This window comes from Camelus bactrianus, chromosome 2 (assembly GCF_048773025.1).
Source record: "Camelus bactrianus isolate YW-2024 breed Bactrian camel chromosome 2, ASM4877302v1, whole genome shotgun sequence".
Classification (NCBI taxonomy): domain Eukaryota; kingdom Metazoa; phylum Chordata; class Mammalia; order Artiodactyla; family Camelidae; genus Camelus; species Camelus bactrianus.
This window is the reverse complement of record NC_133540.1, coordinates 133,676,529-133,694,833: the sequence shown is the minus strand read 5'-3', so window position 1 is coordinate 133,694,833 and position 18,305 is coordinate 133,676,529. Positions and strand designations below refer to the sequence as shown.

At 60.9% G+C, this 18,305-nt stretch overlaps 1 protein-coding gene across 5 annotated transcripts in view; it reads right to left on the bottom strand.

Moving 5' to 3' along the window:
- Positions 1-846: 846 nt before the first annotated feature.
- The window catches only part of SH3TC1 (SH3 domain and tetratricopeptide repeats 1), a 49,483-nt gene continuing 32,024 nt past the window's right edge, over positions 847-18,305 (bottom strand). For 4 of the 5 annotated variants that reach the window (XM_074351066.1, XM_074351072.1, XM_074351054.1 and 1 more), the window contains 9 exons: positions 16,830-16,963; positions 14,909-14,950; positions 11,816-13,471; positions 9,144-9,324; positions 7,891-8,041; positions 6,577-6,699; positions 5,659-5,809; positions 4,551-4,747; positions 847-1,221 (listed from right to left, as the gene is read on the bottom strand). In XM_074351066.1, coding sequence (XP_074207167.1) covers positions 964-1,221; positions 4,551-4,747; positions 5,659-5,809; positions 6,577-6,699; positions 7,891-8,041; positions 9,144-9,324; positions 11,816-13,471; positions 14,909-14,950; positions 16,830-16,963 — 2,893 coding nt within the window. In that variant the 3' untranslated portion in view covers positions 847-963. Of the gene's footprint in view, positions 1,222-2,957; positions 3,107-4,550; positions 4,748-5,658; positions 5,810-6,576; positions 6,700-7,890; positions 8,042-9,143; positions 9,325-11,815; positions 13,472-14,908; positions 14,951-16,829; positions 16,964-18,305 lie in introns of all 5 variants that reach the window. The other variant, XM_074351063.1, reaches the window with a different exon arrangement.

Sequence of the window (18,305 nt, the reverse complement as noted above, 5' to 3'; positions counted from 1 at the left end):
TTCACCTCATTAACAAGAGAAGCTTGGAATAGCGCCCTGGGGTGCGAGCCACCGGGATGCGCACAGCCTCGGAGCCTCGGGTCCCTGTCTGTAAACTGGGGAGCAATTTCAACCCTGCCTAGATTCCTGGCCCCTGGCTCGTTGCTGGGAAGAAAGGGAGAGGGCAGGGAGGGCTGGGGTAGGCGGCCCAGATCGGGGACTCCACGCAGGGCTGGAGGCTCTGCTACCTTGCATCCTGAGGGCTGACCAGGGGCTGGAAGTGGCACTGGCCATACTGGGCTGGAGGACACCGGGATAGGGGAGCACTTGGGCCCCCTTCTCCTGTTTCCATCCCTTTCAGGACACAGACGAAAGGTGGAGAGGTCTGGGACCGTGTACCCGCCCTTGGGTCCTAATAGAACACATCACTTGAGTCAGGCTGGTGGGGTGGTGCGGTGGTCACTGCGCTGGGCTCTGGAGCTCTGCCCCTGCCTCCTGCTGTGTGAATATGGGCACGCATCTGACCTCTCTGTGCCTCCGTTTCTTCAACTGTGAGTGGAGATAACAGTCCCAAGCTTGCAGGGCAGAGTGAGGACTAAAGGCAGAGCGCAGTGCTGGACGCGGTGAGTCCAGGGAAGGGAGAGGGCGCCCAGCGAATCACATGGCCGACTGTCTCTGCTTTAACAGGCAAGAAAACAAGTTTGAAGAAAGGACCTGCCCGAGGCTGCATGGTGAGTGGCCGGCTGGGGAACCTGCCCGCTCATAGCTGAGGTCGGGGTGCAGCAGCAGGGTGGACCCCAGGGCTAGAGCCTGGTCCCCAGATGCTCCCCAGGAGGCAGCCCAGGGAGGGGAGCCTGCAGACTCCAGGACATTTCTGCAAAAACCATTTATTTCTATTTGGCCCCGAGCGTCGTGCCTCTGTTTCCCAGAATGAGCCACCCGAGACACCGGGACAGACCGAGGCCATGTCTGCGAGGATGGGGCTCAGGAATGGGGGTCGAGGACCAGCCAGGGTGCCCGCCTGCAGCACCGCACGGGGGCCAGGTGGCCCCGGCGGATGTTGAGCTCAGTGGCGAAGGTCCGCGCCTTCTGGTAGAAGAAGAGGGACTTCTCGCGGTCCAGGAGGAAGTTGTGGTAGACAGCAGCGAGGCGCGTATAGATCTTCATCTGCGCTTTCTTGTTGCCCAGGTCCACAGCCGCCGCCAGCGCCAGCTGGTAGTACCCGGCCGCGTCCATCGGGTCCTGGAGGGGAGACGCATGTGACTGGTGGGACAGCACCGACCTGGGGCGGCAGGCCCGCCGAGCTGTCTCCCCAGAGGCTGTGCCCCACCTGCCTCCCAACCCCGGGGCTGGGCTCCAGCGGACAGGATGCTCGCTCATTCGTTCACCCCAGACGGGCCACAGCTTCGGTGCCCCTGGACTGGCCCTGCGTGCTTCCCCCAAGGAGGCGCCCATCTGCTCTCCGGGGCTGCCCCAGAGAGACCAGAGGTCTGTGGGGGCCTGGACGGGCATCTTGGGGGCCCTGGTCCCTCCTGAACTCCGGACCCCAGGATGTGCGTCCTTCCCACCCTGGCGCCAGGGCCTTGCACCCCCGTGGTGCCCAGCGCCACCTCCTCCCAGAAGCCCCTTCCCCACTCACCCCTGGGGCCTCTGGGGGGATATCTACAGCTTCCCCTGGAGCTGAAGTGGGTCTGACCAGTTGCTCTGAGGCCCCCGGCAGGGCCCGCCCCATGGCATGACCCTGCAGCACATGTCCACACCGATGCCCACACGGCTGCCTTCCCCGGACCAGGCCAGAGCAAAGCACCACACAGGTGTCAGCTGTCCGCATCCCCTGCGACCCTGAGGGGGCGTGACTTCCCCCAGGACATGGGCTCCCACATCAGATGCATCTTTGCCTCAAACCCAACATCCCCAGGCAGGGATGTCCTCCCAAACATAGCCTGTCCATCCTGGGTTTACCATGGCTCCCAGGACCAAGGACAAAGTCCAGAGTCACCAGCCCTGGCTCCTCACTGCCCCCCATGCAGAGCAAGGACCAGAAGAAAACTGAAGCAGGTAAGTGAAGAAATTCAGTGAACATGGTCCCAGCGCCGACCAGGGCCTGGGCCTCGCGTGGAGCCGGAGACACAACTGCTTCTAGGGGCAAGAGTGAGCGTGAGCGCCTGCGCTGGTGCAGAGGGAGGCTCAGCGGCCTGCGGCGGCCCCGGTAAGCCGGCTCCGCCTGGGGTGGGTGGCAGCGCTTCCTGGAGGAAGGGGCGTCCCAGCAAAGTGGAAGGAACTGACCAGAACAGCCTGGACAGTACGAGCCTGGACAGTACAGAGGGACGTGCATCTCTGTGCACATGCGTGTGTGTACACATGCGTGCAGGAGCGAGTGGGTGGCAGACCCAGGATTCACACCCAAATCTTTCCTATTCCAAACCTTACCACATACAGGCTAAAGGCAGCCTGTTTCAGGGAGACCAGCAGCAAGACGCCGCAGGCCCCTCGACCCCAGGGCAGCCCTCTCTTCCTCCTCCTGCCCCGTCCCAGGCAGTGGAGCCCCTGGGTCACACGCAGGGCGCAAGGTGACCTCTCTCCCTCCTGGACACATGGAGCATGGCGCTGGTGGCCCTGACGGAATTCCGAAGCCTCAGCGTGGCCAAGGCAGCCTGGCCCTGACTGAGCGGTCACGGCAAAGCTGTGGTGGTCGTGCGGCTTGGAAGCCCATTTGGAAGGAAGCGGAAGGTTCTCTGCTCTTTGACCTCAGCCGCAGCCCTGCCCTTTCCTTCCTCCTGGGAGTGACTGTGGACAGATCACCTGGAGGGAGCGAGAGTTCTGCCTGGGCTTAGCTCAGACGCCTGGGACCTGGAGCTGGCCCTGGCCCGGCTCCCTCAGCCCCATCCTGGGCAACTCTGCTCACCTCCCCAGCCTCAGTTTCCCCTTCTTGTTTTGAGCTGAGGAATCTCAACACAGCTCAGAGCTGAGATACTGACCCAATTGCTCTGAACGAGGGTGGTACATGCTGGCTGTGGCCCCATCCTCAGACCGCCCAGGGGCAGAGACGGCTCAAGGCGTCGGAGCCCAGGTGAGATCGGCCACAGTGCTGTTCCACCACCAGACTCCAAGCCCAGGAAGGTGGGCACTGTTGCGGAGAGAGTGAGCAGGGTTGCAGGGTCCTAGGGTCACACGGTGTGGGGTCCCAGAGTCCCATGCCCACAGGGCCACAGGGCTGCAGGGTCCTGAGCACTGAAGCCCCCCACGTTCTCCTAATCCTATCCAAATTAGCTGACGGTGCCGAGCCTCAGTCCCCTGTCTGTCCTATGGGGGTACCAGCTCCTCCTGCAGCAAAGTATTTGAAGAACCAGTTACACGAATCCTGGACACACAGAGCCTGAACAGTACAAGCCTGGACAGTACAGAGCCCGGACTGTACACAGCCTGGATCACACAGGGCCTGAGCCACGTAGCGCCTGGACTGCTCAGGGTCTGGACCTCAGTGGGGCTCAGCTGCAGTGGTCACGGCTGCCCATGGAATCCTCCAGCGCTGCCTGGCTCTGACATAGAAGGATGCAGTGACTACTTCTGACCACCAGGTGTCGCCAGTGCATAGCCAGGCAGGGGTTGGGGTTACCGACCGAGTGGGGGTCCTCCAGGGCCTCCCCAGCTCCTAGATGCCATTCGTTGGGTGCGGGGAGGGGGAGAACTCAGCACCTGGGCTGGGGCACCCTCACCCCTCAACCAACACAAGCAGGGACGCCGTGCTGGTGCAATGCTAGACCCGGAGTGGGGGTGATGGGGGGCCTTCTGCCCGTGCAGAGGGAGCGATAGCGGAGACATTTCCAGACCCTCATCTGCGTCCACTGCGAGGCTCAGAGATGGATGAAAAATAGGTCCCAGCTCCTAACCGTCCAGCTCCTAACCGTCCAGCTCCGACAGGGCAGAGGCTCAGCCGGGGTGCTTGTGGGGTGTCCCTACTATGAAACTTGGGGCAGGTCGCACCCCACCTCAAGCCCCAATCTCCCTCTCTGTGAATTGGATTGGTAATAGTACCCACCTCATCCAGGCAAATGTGAGGATCCTAGGAAGGGAAGAGCTCCACACAGACTGGCAGGCTTCCTGGAGGAGGTGCCAGGGTTTGTGCTGGGTCACGGGTCTCTGGGAATAATGATGACCCTTCCCCTGCCCTGGGAATGTCTTCAGCCCACTATTTTTGTGCCTAACTCCCGCTTGACTTTCGAGACTTAATTTTGCAGTCACCTCCTCCAGAAGGCTCCCCACCCCCACTACACTCCATTTTGTTTGTCCTTTACCTGATGGCTGCTGTCCCCACTGTCACATTTACATGTCAGCCACCCTCACTGACCCTCAGCTCCTGAGGGCCAGGTCTGACCCGCGCAGGAGCTCAGACAGTGCCTACTGGCCCCACCTGCTCCTCACAGGGGGCCTAGGGCTCGGGGAGAGACCACTGGGGCCGATGCTGGAGGAAGACCTGGACCCAGGCCTCCCAGTTCCGGTGCAGCCCCAAGTCCCCGGCGGGGTGACGGCCCCGCGCCCCAGCGCCTTCGCCCTGCCCGCACGCCACCCACCTTGAGGTCGTAGAAGATGATGTCCCCGAGCACGAGGTACACTTTCACGTAGTACAGCGTCTCCTCATCGAACTCCAGGGGCGAGCGGCAGAGCGAGAGCGCCTTGAGGTAGAAGTGCTCGGCCAGCTCACTCTGGCCCAGCCTGTGGTGCAGGGCCGCCAGCCGGTGGTAGGCCACTTGCTCGTTCAGTCGGTCCCCTGGGGACGCAGGGGAGGGGCCACGTGTGAGGACACGGCTGTGTGGGGCCGCGGGGCACAGGCCAGCTGGGAGCACCCAGGCCGACACCGTCTCAGAGCTCCAAGTGGTCCCTTCCCATCCCCAGACTCGCTTTCCCATCTGTAAAGGGGACCTAACAATGCCTGCTCCCCGTCCACCTCGGGGAAGGGGCGATGTTGTGGGTCTGATCATCCAGCTCCGGGCCTGTGCACAGCTGCTTGGGCAGGGGGCCTTTGGTTACTGTTTGGACCAGAGAACCCCAAAGTCCCGCAGTCTGTGCACCTCAGGCCCAGGGCCCCGGCAACCTGCAGACATGAACTTTGTCTTTCCTGCTCTATCGTCAGCAGCCCCCTCAGCCCCATCCTGAGGGTGTCCCCAGACCAAGCGGCCCTGGGATCTGCCCCCTCCCACGGCGCGCACTGTGGGGCCTGCAGGCACCTGCTGGGCACCTGCCATGTGCCTGGCCTCTTGGGTTCCCTGTCTCAAGGAAGACAGGACGGCCTGGAACAGCACATTAGGGAGAGGGATGCTGGCATGGAGGGGCTGGGGCTCGGCCAGCCAGAGGATGGGCTGAGAGTGGGGAAGGGGCAACGGGTGGGGACAGCATGCAGATAGCTGCCTGGCACTTTCAGGATTGTCCGGAGTGCAGGGCGCCTTGGCCGGCCTCATGGCCAGCAAGGGAGGGGGCAGAGGAAGGCAGTGGAGCCCAGCACGCGGCAAGTGTGGCAGGTCCTGGACGGGGCGGGCAGGCTTGCTGCTGCCCATCTCAGCTGGCCCGTGGGAGAGGTGGCCTGCACCCGGAGGAGCCCAGCCACAGCCAGTCCATCTTTTGCCTTCCGCCTGCCCTTGGCCCTCAGAGGCGGAGGCCGGTGGGGCTGGGGTGGGGGCTTACCCAGGGTGATGCTGAGCGCCAGGGCCGTGTGGGCGAACTCCAGGCCCTCCTGCGGGGTCTTCGTCTCCCCAAGCAGGGCTGCCAGCTTGTTGCAGAGCCGCAGCTCTGCCTTCCGGCTCCCGGTGGTCACGGCCAGGGGCAGCGCCCGGTCCTGCGAGCACAGGTGGCTGGGTCAGGCCTCCTATCAGAGCAGCCAGCCCAGGCCCTGTACCCAGCTCAGAGCCCCCAGTCCCGCCCCCACCATCCCACTGGAGCACTAAACAGCTCTGCCCACCACCACCCAAGAGCAAGGTCAGCTCAGGGTGTCGGACGCCCCAGGGCCCCTGGGCCCTGAGCAGGTTGGGGTGTGAGACTTACCTGCTAGCTACACCACGTATCTCACATCAGCCTGACCCCCGGGGTGAGAAGGGCCCGACCAGGAGGGCCCAACAGCCCAACAACCCCTTGGGCTCTGAAAACACCACATTTATCTGCATCCTGGGGCTGAGCCACAAGCCCTGAGCTGGGCAGACAGAGGGCGGAGAAGCCACCCTCCCTGGGAGGCACACGCAGACCTGGGCCGTGGTCCAGTCCCCATGTGCTGTGTCCTTGGACACGCCCCTGTGCCTCTCTGAGCCTGTTTCGTCATCTGTAAGATGAAGGGACAGGCCTCCCATCCATGGGTGATTGGCTCACGGGATGCAGGCTATGAGCCAAGAGTTGCCTCTGGCACTCCCCCATCCCTCCTTGCTCTCTTCCTCCCAGGTAGGGCGTGGGGGTCAAGGTCATCCCCCGCCAAACTGCTGGGAAACTAAACACATGCGTGGGGGGTCCTGCCTCCAGGTGGGGGGCCTCTGCCCGCCACACCTGTCTGTGCCTGGGCCCACTGAGGGACGCCCACCTGAGGCCCACCCTCCTGGACGCACGGTGGCCCCTCACCCGATAGAAGGTCACAGCTTTCTCCCGCTCCCAGGTCCCGTTGAAGAAGATGTCTCCAGCCGCCTCAAAGAGCTGCAGCCCCAGGTGGGGGTCCCCCGTGCACAGCGCTGCGTTCTGTGCCACCTGTAAGGATGCAGGGACCCTTCTGGAACCCACAGTGCCCCAGCAGGGTGAGGTGGCCGGGCCCTCTGGGACCCCTCAAATGGCCCCATGTGCCCTGATTGCACCAAAGAGCCATGAGGGCTCTTTTCTCTCGCACACCTCAGTCCCTGTGCACTCGGGGCCCTTGTCACCCACTGGGGTCAGGATGGTAATCTAAGCCCCGTGTCGCATGAGGAGGCCTGTCCAGCTAAGGCCCCAGGAACCAGCAGGTGTGGACTGGCGGCCGCCTGGGACGGAGCGCAGAGCCGGCCTCTGAACCCTGTGGCCATGCCTGGACAACGGCACTCTCTGATCAGTTTCACGGGGTGCTCCTCATCCAGGGGCCGTGGGTCCCCCCACTTTCCCTCCCGGGCCCTTGGTAACACCTGACCGCATGTCCCCTTGTCTCTCCCACCAGAGGACAGAGGCTGTCGCCCCTCTGCTGCGCCCAGGGCTGCACAGGATGTGTCAGTGAGTGACCGCCCTGGCCCGCAGTCCAGCCATGCCCAGCCCCAGGACTTGCCACACTCCGTGCACCTCTGGGACTTTGTGCCTGTGAGTCCCGGTGTGGAAACGCCCCCTCCCCGGGTGGGCACTGCGCCCCCCCGTGCCCTGCAGCTCTAACAGCCTCCGTGACCACCTAGGCTGACCGAGCTCACCCTCCTGGCTGCTTTACGCCCTGCAGCCCTGGCCCCAGGTAGCATTGTTCATTGAGGAATCTGCCCCTGTCTCGGCCATAAGCTCCTGATCTGGAGCCTCAGCCCCTGGCCCAGGGGCTTACACAGCAGGTGCTCAAAAAGGAATAAACCCACAGGGGTCTTGGGCCTCTCAATTTGCTGCCAATCATGTCACATTCGAGAAAGCGTCTAAAAACAGAGCTTTTCTGAGAAATGCATTTTTTAGGGAGAAACGCTGGGTGCAACTGAAGCAAATTCTGTGTGTCAGCTGGTAGGCCAGCCTTGGCACATTTATCGAGCACTTGCTGTATACCAACACGCTAGTGGGCACCGTGGGGGCCCCCGCCTCTGCCCCCAGAGCTCAGATCAGTATGGAAGGTGCTGCGTGGTGTGCGTCCAGGGGTGGGGCGATGGCTCGGGCACCTGGCATGCAGCAGGTGCGCGGCCGTGACTGAGGGGTGAGTGAGTGTGCGGTGCACGCCCCGCACCCGCGCACCTGGATGTACAGGTCCACCAGCTCGTTCTGCTGCAGGATGTAGTAGATCTTCCCTGCCTGCAGCCAGGCATGTGCTTCCTTGTCCTTCTTCTGCAGGTCGATGAAAATCCCCAGACTGCGCTTGGTGTAGTCCAGCGCGGATTTGTAGGCCCTGGAATTAGGCGTGGGCCGTCAGAACGGTGCTCCCGGGCTAGCCACCACAGCGGGTGGGCCCGGCTCTCCCCAGGGCCTGTCTGGTGATGATGGACCTAGGATGTCGGGAGCAGGAACAGAGCCTGCCCTTCCCAGGCCAATGGGAGAGCCAGGATGGACACAGCAGGCTCGTAGCAAAGATGGAGACCCTTGGGAGGGAAACAGGCAGCCCCAGGGCCCACCACCATCTCTGTCTTGCCTTCCCAAACATGGGCCCACATCGCCTCCAGACGCAGCAGGGATTGTGGCCCCTGGGCAGAAATTTAGAGGTTGTCCAGGCCGGTGGTTTTCATGCTGAGTGAGTGAGCATCAGAGCCACCCCTCGGCAGAGGGGAAGAGGGGAAGCCAATCAAACACAGATTGCAGGGCCCTGTTCCGGAGTTGTCAGCTCCGGAGGTCTGGAGTGAGGCCTGGGAGGGTGCATTTCCACCTAGTGCCAGATGGTGTGGGCACTGATGATCTGGGGCCCCCACTTTGAGAAGCATCGATCTAGGGCACTGGCCCATTGGTCCTGCCATGAATCCGAGGTCCGAGGATGATGCTGGAGGCCGTCTCCCAAGTCCTGGGAAACCTGGCTCCTTCCCTGCTCCCAGGGAGCCCCCACACAGGACGGGGTGTCATCAGAGACTCTGCTGGCCCTCCCTGCAGGCAGTGTGGCCCCACCATTTGTAGCCAGCCCCAGTCAGGATGTTCTGGGTGGGCTTCACACAGGACAGGCAGCCCTGAAACTCTGCCCCGGGAAGCAGGTGGGACAGCCACAGTCCTCCTGTGGACGAGAATCCTCCAGGCACTTGTGGCTGCTGTCCTTTAAGGGGACAGATGAGGACCAGACTACCCCGCCCACAGCTGGGCCAGCGGGTCAGCTTACAGAAGCCACCATGGCAGGAAGAATGGCCCAGAAACACACACTCTGCCTCCCTGGGGGACAAGACAAGGCCTGCTGGCCCAGAGCCCGTCTGACACTAAGGAGTGAAGTGGCCCCTGAGGAGGGGCTGTCCTGGGACGGTGGTCCAGCCTCCCCCCAGCCCCACCCTGCCCCGCCCCCGAGGGCTGGCCCTCACCGCTCGGTGCCCAGGGACAGGTAGAGCTGGCCGATGGTCTCCAGCAGGTGCCCCTCCAGCACTTTGTCAGCCACCTTGCGGGCCAGCGAGAGCTGGAACTCGTGGTAGACGACGCACCGGGCCTCGCTGGGCATGACGGCGCTGTAAAAGTGACAGAGCCTCTGGACGGCACGCAGCTGGCCTGGGCGGGAGACAGAGGAAGAGGCCACAGTCACACATCACAGCGACGTCTGCTGGGTCAGAGGCCCCGGCCACGTGCCTGCCTCGCCACGCCTCTGGGAGCTGGGGCCATTGCACACAGGGACAGGCTGAGTGTCCCACTCAAGGTCACACAGCTGGCGAGCATTCCTTGTTGGGGCCAGGCAGGGCACGTCCTGGGTGCGTGAGAGACAGCAGTGACCACTTTTATAACCCCTAGGCCGGGCTCTCCCGACGCATTAGGACGCTGTTTCTGCATCACAAAGCTCCTCCCAGCCAAACAGGGGCTGCCCTCACTCAGAGCTGATGACCCCATGTTGCAGACAGACCGGCAGAGTTCAAAGCTGAGTACCAAGTCTAGAGCACACGGCATGCCGTGGAGACAAAATTCAAATCCGGCTCTGGCATTCCAAAGCCAATGCTCCTTCCTGACGCCAGGCTCCAAAACCAGCGTCTCACTAGCATCTCCTAAAACCAGAGGGCTGGGATGGCTGGGAGCTTCCTTTATTAAAAATGACCCAGAGAGGAACAAGGTTAGAGACTTGAGCGCCTTGAACCAGCCAGACCTAAGAGACTCCAGGACATGCCCCCAACAAGAGCAAAACACAAAGCCCCACACGCCCGTGGAACATCCTCCAGGACAGACCAGCGGCTGGACCACAGAACAACTCTCCTTACACATAATAAGATTGAAATCATACAAAGCACCTTCTCCAGCTACGGTGGTACGAATTCAGACAGCAGTAACAGAAGGAAGTTTGGGGAATTCGTAAGTTTGTAGAAATGAACAGCATGTTTCTTAATAACCAGTGGGTCAAAGAAGAAATCACACCAGCAACGAGGAGATATTTGGGAATGAGTGAGCATTTTAGCACAGCCTAGGGGATGCGGAGAGAGCAGTGCTTAGAGGGGCTTTGTTGCTGTAAACACCTTCGTTAAAAAAAGAATTAAGATATCAAATCAAAACCCTAAACTTCTCCCTTAAGAAACTGGAAAAAGGAAAGTTAACTAGACCCAAGCTGGCCAAAGGAAGGAAAAATAAAAGTTCGAGTGGAAATGATGAATAAACTAGAGAACAGAAAAACAACAGAGAAAATCAGTGAAACCAAATGATGGTTCTTGAAAAGGTTGACAACGTTGACAAACTGTTAGCAGACTGACCAGGAGAAAAAGGAAGAAGGTGGAAATGGCTAGAATCAGGAGTGAAAGAGGGGCCACTAGCACTGATCTCACAGAAACAAAGGGGATTCTATGAACAACTGTGCACCGACAAATCAGACACCTGGATGGAAGGGACGAACCCTAGAAGGACACAAACTGCCGACATGGACGGAGAAACGAGCCAGGGCCAGCACCGGGTGACCCCAGGGCGTCGCCCCAGCCCTTAGTCTCCTCACTGTTCATATGGAGGAGGGGAAAAACACGCCCCCCTGGGCCCCCCAGCTTGGCTTTCCCAAGTCTGAATCCTCTAGTTCCCTGGTGGGAGAGGGGCTCACGGGGAGTTTCTGAGAGGTCCTCCGGGGACTACGTGCCATTGGTGAGCACCGCCAGGACCTGTCCAAGGCCACAGAGCTGGTTGGAGGGCCCAGAACTTGGTTCCTCCTGGAGGTCCAGAGGGTCCCCTTCCAGCCCAGTGAGTGTCCTACATCCCTCAGTGGCTCCCCAGTGCTCTCAGGTAGGAACATCCTGGGTTCCTACACCCCTGCCTAGCCCCCAGCCTGAGGTTCTCACTGCCCACCGCCTGCCCCAACCATTCCAAATTATGCACCTCCCTGCGTGGCCCAGCTCACAGTCCTCAGGGCCTTTGTACAGGCTGCTCCTTCTGCCAGCCCCCCATCCCGTGCTTGCCTAAACTCTCCTTGTCTCTTAGGTCCCAGACTAAACAGACTGGAGCCACCCACCATCCAGCTGAGTATCTGCTTTTGTGGCTCTTGTGATCCCAGGCACCTGTTTCCAACGCTTGGCCACCAGCCCCTTGCGAGGCTCACGTGGGTCTTGTTAGCAGGTGGAGCCATGCACAGAGCCTGGCATACTCACACAAGCTGCTGCTGGACGAAGAAACTTCCCTGCACCCCCTGTGCAGGGGGAGGTATCTGGTGTGCAGGGCTATTGGGCGATGCCAAGGAGAGAGCACCAACTAGAGCATCCAGCGACCAAGACTCACGCAGCTCCTCTGACCGGCCGCACCTGCCTGGCCGGGGGCAAGCCCCTTTCGCCCTACACTGCTGGGATGCCCACTCTCCGGGCTCTCAGCGCACAAAGCAGGGCAGTCCCAGGCAAACTTGGACAAGCTGGCTGCCCTGCTGATATCTGGCCCAGCATGGGACACCCTCAAAGCACTTGCCAGCATCTGCTGGTTTCCACTACTCAGCATTCTTGGTGAAAAACAACCGCTCGCCTCTGAATCGCAAACCCCAGGTGTGCTCTGCACAGCATGTTTTCTTTCCAGGGAGCCAGAGTGCCCGGACACTTACTCTCCAGGTGGTCTGTCTCCACGGCGACCAGAAAGGCCCACTCGTAGTAGCACTTGCCCTGGTGGGTGAGGGCCCTGCGGGTGCAGAGGAGCCCCAGCTGCAGGAGAACCTGGGTGAAGTCCCGGCCGCACTCCCCGCTGGGCAGCCGCGAGAAGAACTTCACAGCCTCCCGGAGGTAGTGCTGGGCCAGCCCGTCGGCGCCGGCCTGCAGGCAGAGGGCCCCAAAGTTGGCCAGGACCACCGCCTGGTTCCGCAGCCGGCCCAGGCGCCTGGCCACCTGCAGGGCGCGGTAGTAGCCCTCGGCCGCCTGCCGGGTCCTGCGCGTCCTCTTCAGGGCAATGCCTGCCATGTTGGCGATCACGCCCTCCTGGTCCAGGGTGGCCACCGCCGCGTCCAGGACGGACTCCAGGATGTCCAGGGCCACCAGGCTTTGCCCGTGAAGCACATGCAACCAGGCCACAGCCACCAGGTGGTCCACGACCCAGTGGCCGCCAGTATGGGCGTCGGCTTCCGCGGCCTGAGTCATGAAGGCGATGGCCCTTCCATGCTGTCCGTGCTGGCTGTGCAGCTGGGCCAGGCTGGCGCAGAGCAGGCCACGCAGCGCCGGCCGGGTGTCCGGGGAGGCCAGCGCCTGCCTGAGGTAGTGGGCGATCTGGGAGGGGAGGCGGTGGAGCCAGGGGCAGTTCTGCAGGACCAGGGCCACGCTCCGGAGGGCGCTGCCTGGTGAGCCCCGCGTGCGCCGCGAGGCCACCTTGACGCAGCTCTGCGCCAGGTGCGGCAGGCACTTGCGACTGTAGATGTCGGCCAGGAGCAGGTAGCAGTCCATGGGCCACGCGGCGCCCGGGGACCCCGAGGCCCTGTGCAAAAGCAGCAGCCTCTCCAGGAAAGGCAGGGCCTCCTCCGGCTGCTTGAGGCGGGCGTGGTGCTTGGCCAGCAGGAAGCAGGCCCGGGCCTCGGCCTGGGGGCTCCGGCCGCCGACGGCCCTCCGCAGGGCGAGCCTCAGGAGCCCCGACTCAGCCTCGGTGCTGCAGACGTGGCCGGGCGTCCCCAGAAGCAGGGCCAAGGCCTTCGGCAGCACCTGTGCACCCTTCTCCGGGTTCTTCTGCCGCAGGTGGACGGAGGCCAGGTTGGTGTACACGGCCACTGCCAGGAAGAGGTCGCCGAAGCGGCCCCCCAGCGCCCCCACGGCCTCCTCGAAGTACACCCGGGCCTGGGACAGCTTCAGCCTCCGCACGCACAGCCGCCCCAGGACGAAGCAGAGCCTGGCGAGGGCCATGGGCAGGCCGGCCTTCTTGGCCGCCCCCCGGGCCCGGGCCAGGCGCCGGGCCAGCTCCTCCTCGTCGGTGGAACCGCAGAGCAGGCTGCTGAGCGCCGGCAGGGAGAGGCTGTACAGGCTGCGGAAGACGGCCTCGGACCCGGGCGCGTCCAAGAGCAGCAGCAGCGAGCCCAGCGCCTCCGGGTCGGCCCCGTCGGCCCCGCCGTCCAGGTGGAAGGGCTGCTCTGTGTCCGGCGGGCTCGTACCACTGGACACCCTGTGGAAGTCCGGGGACGCTGGCGCCTCGGGGTGGCCCTGGCAGGACTTGCACTGTTCGAGAACATTCTTCACCTTCTGCAGGGTCTCACGTGGCTCCAGGCTCAAGCCAGGCGGAGGCATTTCTGCAAATTACCGAAACCCCCAGATGGGTTAGAGTCTGTTCTGGGTCCAGGTTGGGCAAGGGCGTTCCTCCCCGAGCCGCCATGTCCCTGTCATTGGGATTTACAGATACTACGTGCCCCCAGGGCTGCCCTGAATCTCCCACAGAACCAATAAACCAACCACGGCGGAGGACAGTGGTGGCTGTGTCCATCTGCCTGGCTCTAGCCCCGGGGGCTGTTCCAACAGGAAACACTGGACACAGCTCCCAGACCCCTGGGCACCCCCTTCCTCTTGGCTGATTTGGGAATCTGAGGCCTACGGTTCCTAAAGGGTTAAAAAAAAGAGAGTGCTGGAGGGCCTGGGGCCATGGAGCTGCCCACGCTGCCTGCTGAGGGACTGTTGGCTTTGGATGGACTCAGGGCCCCAAGGCACATCCAGCCTTGAGGAGCAAACAAGCTACACTTCCTGCTGGAAAAACACGGGATTTGAAGGGGAATTTGGAAGGAAGGAAGGAACCAGGACCTAGAAAGTTCTGTCTCAAGTTCACTTTTAAAAAATTATGCTCAAGACTGTCTCTTTATTCTTCTGTAAAAGCTAGGAATTTAAAACATTAAATGTGGTTGAGCAGTAAGCGTCAGACTTGACCAAGTGCTGGATTCGCTAAGAAGCGCCTGCTCCCGGCGGAGGCCAGTGGGCTCCCGACGTGTGCTCCCAGTGCTGTCCTGGTCACCCTGCCTCCCACAGCTGGAAGAGCCTTTGCTGCCAGGGACCTGGGCAGGCGGGAGAGCCTCCCCTGAAGGCAAGTCTGCAGCTTCTTGGAGGGAGGGCCCCGGGGGACTGGCTTCCAAGCCTCCTCGCCCGCCCGCGTCCCACAGTGACCCATCTGTGTTTGTGCTTGGACAGTTTCCATTCCCCGGGAAGCTCAAAGGGTCCCCGGGCACTTGTGTCCCCAGGCCTCCCAATGCAGCCCCTCTGTTGTGGGGGAGATGGAGGTGTGGAGGGAGAGAGAGGGGGTCTCCCTGAACCAGCCCCCCAGGGGAAGGAGCAGACCCTCGCGGGACTTCCCCAACATCAGTCTCCAAATCAGCGCCCCCTACACCCCTGCACCCATCCAAGCAGCTCATGGGGCAAATTTCAGCTGCTCTAAGTTGCATGAAAGGAACCCTGAGCCGGGCATGAGCTCGGGCAATGGAGGGAGTGCCCCACCTTTGCTGGGGACAGGGCCGGGGGCTGGCATGTTTGCTGGGGACCCACTGCAGCAGTGGAGGGATGGTTCACCTCCACCTCATCCAACCTCCACTCCCGGGCTGGACTCCCTGCCCACCAGCCCTCCCCCCAGGAGGATGGAGGTCTGCAGCCAGTGCCCACTCAAGCCTAGCTCTGCCATCTCTGCCCCCTGTCACCCCGAGACCACCCCCGTGACCAGAGGGACCCCGGGCCGTGTGGGAAGAACCTACCATGTATTTTCTGCTGCTGAGGCTCAGCCTCTTCTAACATGTCTGAAAAGGGAGAGAAGGGAGCGTCACCCTGGGGCCAGCCCCCCTGGACCAGGGACGTCAGTGAGGGCCAGGATACTGACACCCCGACACCAGCGCCCCTGAGGGGAAGCAGGCTGGGGCGGCAGCAAGGGGCGCCGGCCGAGAAGCCTCGTCTTCCAGAATGTGCTCCTGCCCCATCTCCTCCCCCCTCGCCCCCACCCCCGCAGGACTCCATCCGCCCTCAAGAGGCTGCCGCCTTCCACCGCTGCCCTCTGGGAACAGGAGCCACACGCCCCCCGAGGGCTGCTCCGGGTTCCGTGGGCTCTCCCAGGGGCAGGGCGGCCCCTCTGGGGTTGAGCCCCTCCACGTCCGACTGCCTGCCCGTCCCCACGCCTCAGTTCCCACCCTCTTAAAGCGGGCTGACACTGACAGCCCACGGGGTTGCCAGAGAAACCCAGCGAGGGAAGAAGAGCTGTAAAAAGACACGTGAAGCGCCATGTGCTGTCGACCACATAGTCCTGCCCAGAGGACCCCACAACACCCCGAGCAAGGTCCCCAAGCGGCTTCCTGAAGAAAAGGAAGGCGTAAGCCAGGCAGGCTTGAACCTGACCGGCTACGGTCAAATGTAAGTTTGCCTGTTGAGGAGGAGGAGCCGACTGGAGGGATCTAGAAAGTAAATCTCACATTGGTGGGAATGCGTGTCAGCCAGCGGCAGAAAGGATGTGTGTGGACGCGTGTGTGTGTGTGTGTACGTGTACGCACGTGCACGCGCGTGCGTGGATGTGTAGGTGGATGTGGGTGTATGTTTTCATGTGTGCCCCTGTGTGTGTACACTCGTGTGTGTGTGTCTCTCTGCATTCGTGTGAGTGTGTTTGCGCATGTGTCTGTGAGCGTGTGGTGTGTGTGCACGTACATGTGTGTGCATATCTGTGTCTGTGTGGGTGTGCACACACGTGCACGCACCTCCGTCTGGCAGGAGAAAGGAATGAGCTGTACAGCCACATCCCTGTAGGGGGGACTGGCAAGTCGCTCCAGCACTGTCCCCGCTGCCACATTTCCTTTCATTGTGGCTGTTGGCACACTTACTTCACCTATGATTTGCACTGCAGCCCTCAGAGAAATCCTTTCCTAAACTGAGGGCCTTGAGGTCAACAGAACAGCGTTGTGTTCAGGAGATGGCCACCCTGAGGTGTAGCCCCGGCCCACCAGAGGCCAGGCAACCCAGGCCAGGCCACCGCCTCGAGAGCCCGGAGTCCTGATCCGGTGGTGGGGAGGGAGGTCCCCCTTACACGGAGTGGGCAGAGGGCCGGAGCAGTGCTGGCCGGAACAGAACCTGCCGGCACGCTCGCCGCCGCCCCAGTGCCCGGAGTGAGAGAGGCCTCGGGCGGATGGGGGGCTTGGGGCCACTCTCCTGCGCCTCCCTGGCCCTGGCCCCGCTCCTCCCTCTGTGTCTGGCCTGCCCGGCCTGGTGTGGCCCTACCTGCCCCAAAGGCAGCGACAGCACTTGTAGAATCCCCTTTAAGTGCCGGGGCTGGTGTTCATGACCATGGAATAGCGGAGGGAACAGAGCATTCCCAAAGGGAAGCGGGGTGGGGGCCGAGGGGTGCTGCTGTGAACAGTGCATGAGGCCAGAACCATCCAACACCCTGCTGAGTGGACGGTCCAAACTCCCGGAGCCCAGGGTCGATGGCACAGGGTGGATGGGGTACCAGTTAGCTCAGCCTTATGGGAAAGAGGCTTAGCTCTGCACCTTCCATGTCTTTCCAGGAATCTGCCCCAAGAGAACTGTCCTAAACCCTCAGCTGTAGGGTGTAACCGGCTGCTGGTCCTGAGATGTCCCTGCAGCCAGCGGGAGGGGGTGGGAGGAGCAACACCCCCCGCCGGAGCCCCCTACACCTACCCAAGCTGTACGCAGCGCAGGTGTCAGCGCCAGAAGTCCTCAGCAGCAGCTGCCTGGCATCCTTTTCAGAAAAGCATCCTTCGCTGCTGAAGAAAGACCTTTCTTCTTCATTGAGAAAAATCACACTTTCCAAACTGGAAAAAATTAAGTGCATGTTAGATTGCTCATTTCCAAAATAAACATTTCACACTAAGACCCTTTTCTACTCCCTAACTTGACAGACAGTCCCTGCACACCTGCCCTGTGCCTAGCGGTAGAAACACCAGGATAAAAACAAAATAGATCCTGTTCCCAAGGGTGCTTTGTCTTGCTGGAGGCAGACACCCAGGAGCAGGGAAGGCTGTGATAGATGCAGCAGGTCACAGCATCCTGGGGAGGTAAGCTCCTGGACAGCCTTCAAAACCCCACCTCAAATGCCCTTTCCCCTGCAAGGCTGGCCCTGACAGTTACAGGCAGACCTGATCCCTCCACACTGAAAGCGCCCACAGCGCCTCACACGACTTCTGCCAGTGCTTTCCCCAGTGCCCAGCATGGACACAGGGCACTTGTGTGCTCTGAGAAGTCAGGGCGGGGAAAAACAGGAAGGAACAGAGGGAGGAAGGGGGGAGCAATTTCTGCTTATAGGACTAAGTCACCAGCAAAATGCAAAACTTTCAAATGTACTTTGGATGTACTTAGAGGAAGCTATTTTGAGAAGTTCAAGAAAACCTCAGGGCAGATTGTGGGATATTCGACAAAACAGCAGGCTTCTATTCCTTACAAATGTCAGTGTCCTAAAGGACAGAGACACCGAGGGACTGTTTCAGATTGAGGAGACAAGACTGAAGAGATGGAGAACTGGTAACACATAGTCTAGAATTTTTTTTAGCTGTAGAATTACTGGGAAAAGCGGCAAAATCTGAATAGGGCCTGCAGATGACAGTATTGTAATAATGTTAACTTCCTGATTCTGACAGGTGTGTGTGGCTATGTAAGCCATGTCCTGGTTTTAGAAAACACACAGTGCATTCTTTAGGAGTAAAGGGACATCATGCTTGCAAATAACTCCCAAAGAATTTAGGCAAAAAAATTGAAGGAAAAAAAAAAAAGACGAGAAAGTAAATGTCATAACATTAACATCTGGGCAATCTGGGTGAAGGATATGCAGGAATTTTATGCTCTCCTTGCAACTTTTGTCTAAGTCTGAAATTATGTCAAAATAAAGTTAAAAGAAATGAAGAATAACCACAAAACAAAGGATGTAAGTCCAGATCTGGAATAGGAAAGACACTCAGTAAATGTCTGTAGAGTGAAGGAAAGGAGTTGTAGGGCTTCTCCAGCTGTAAACAGGACCAATGGGACCAGGCCCCATTGCCATTCTGGGAGAAGGGAGGGCAGCAGGCTGGCTCCTCCCCACAGCAATAGCAGCTCAGACCCTTGACAAGCTCAGGGCATGTTTAATTCTCAAGGACCCCTGTCTGTGGAGAAGTTGTGGGC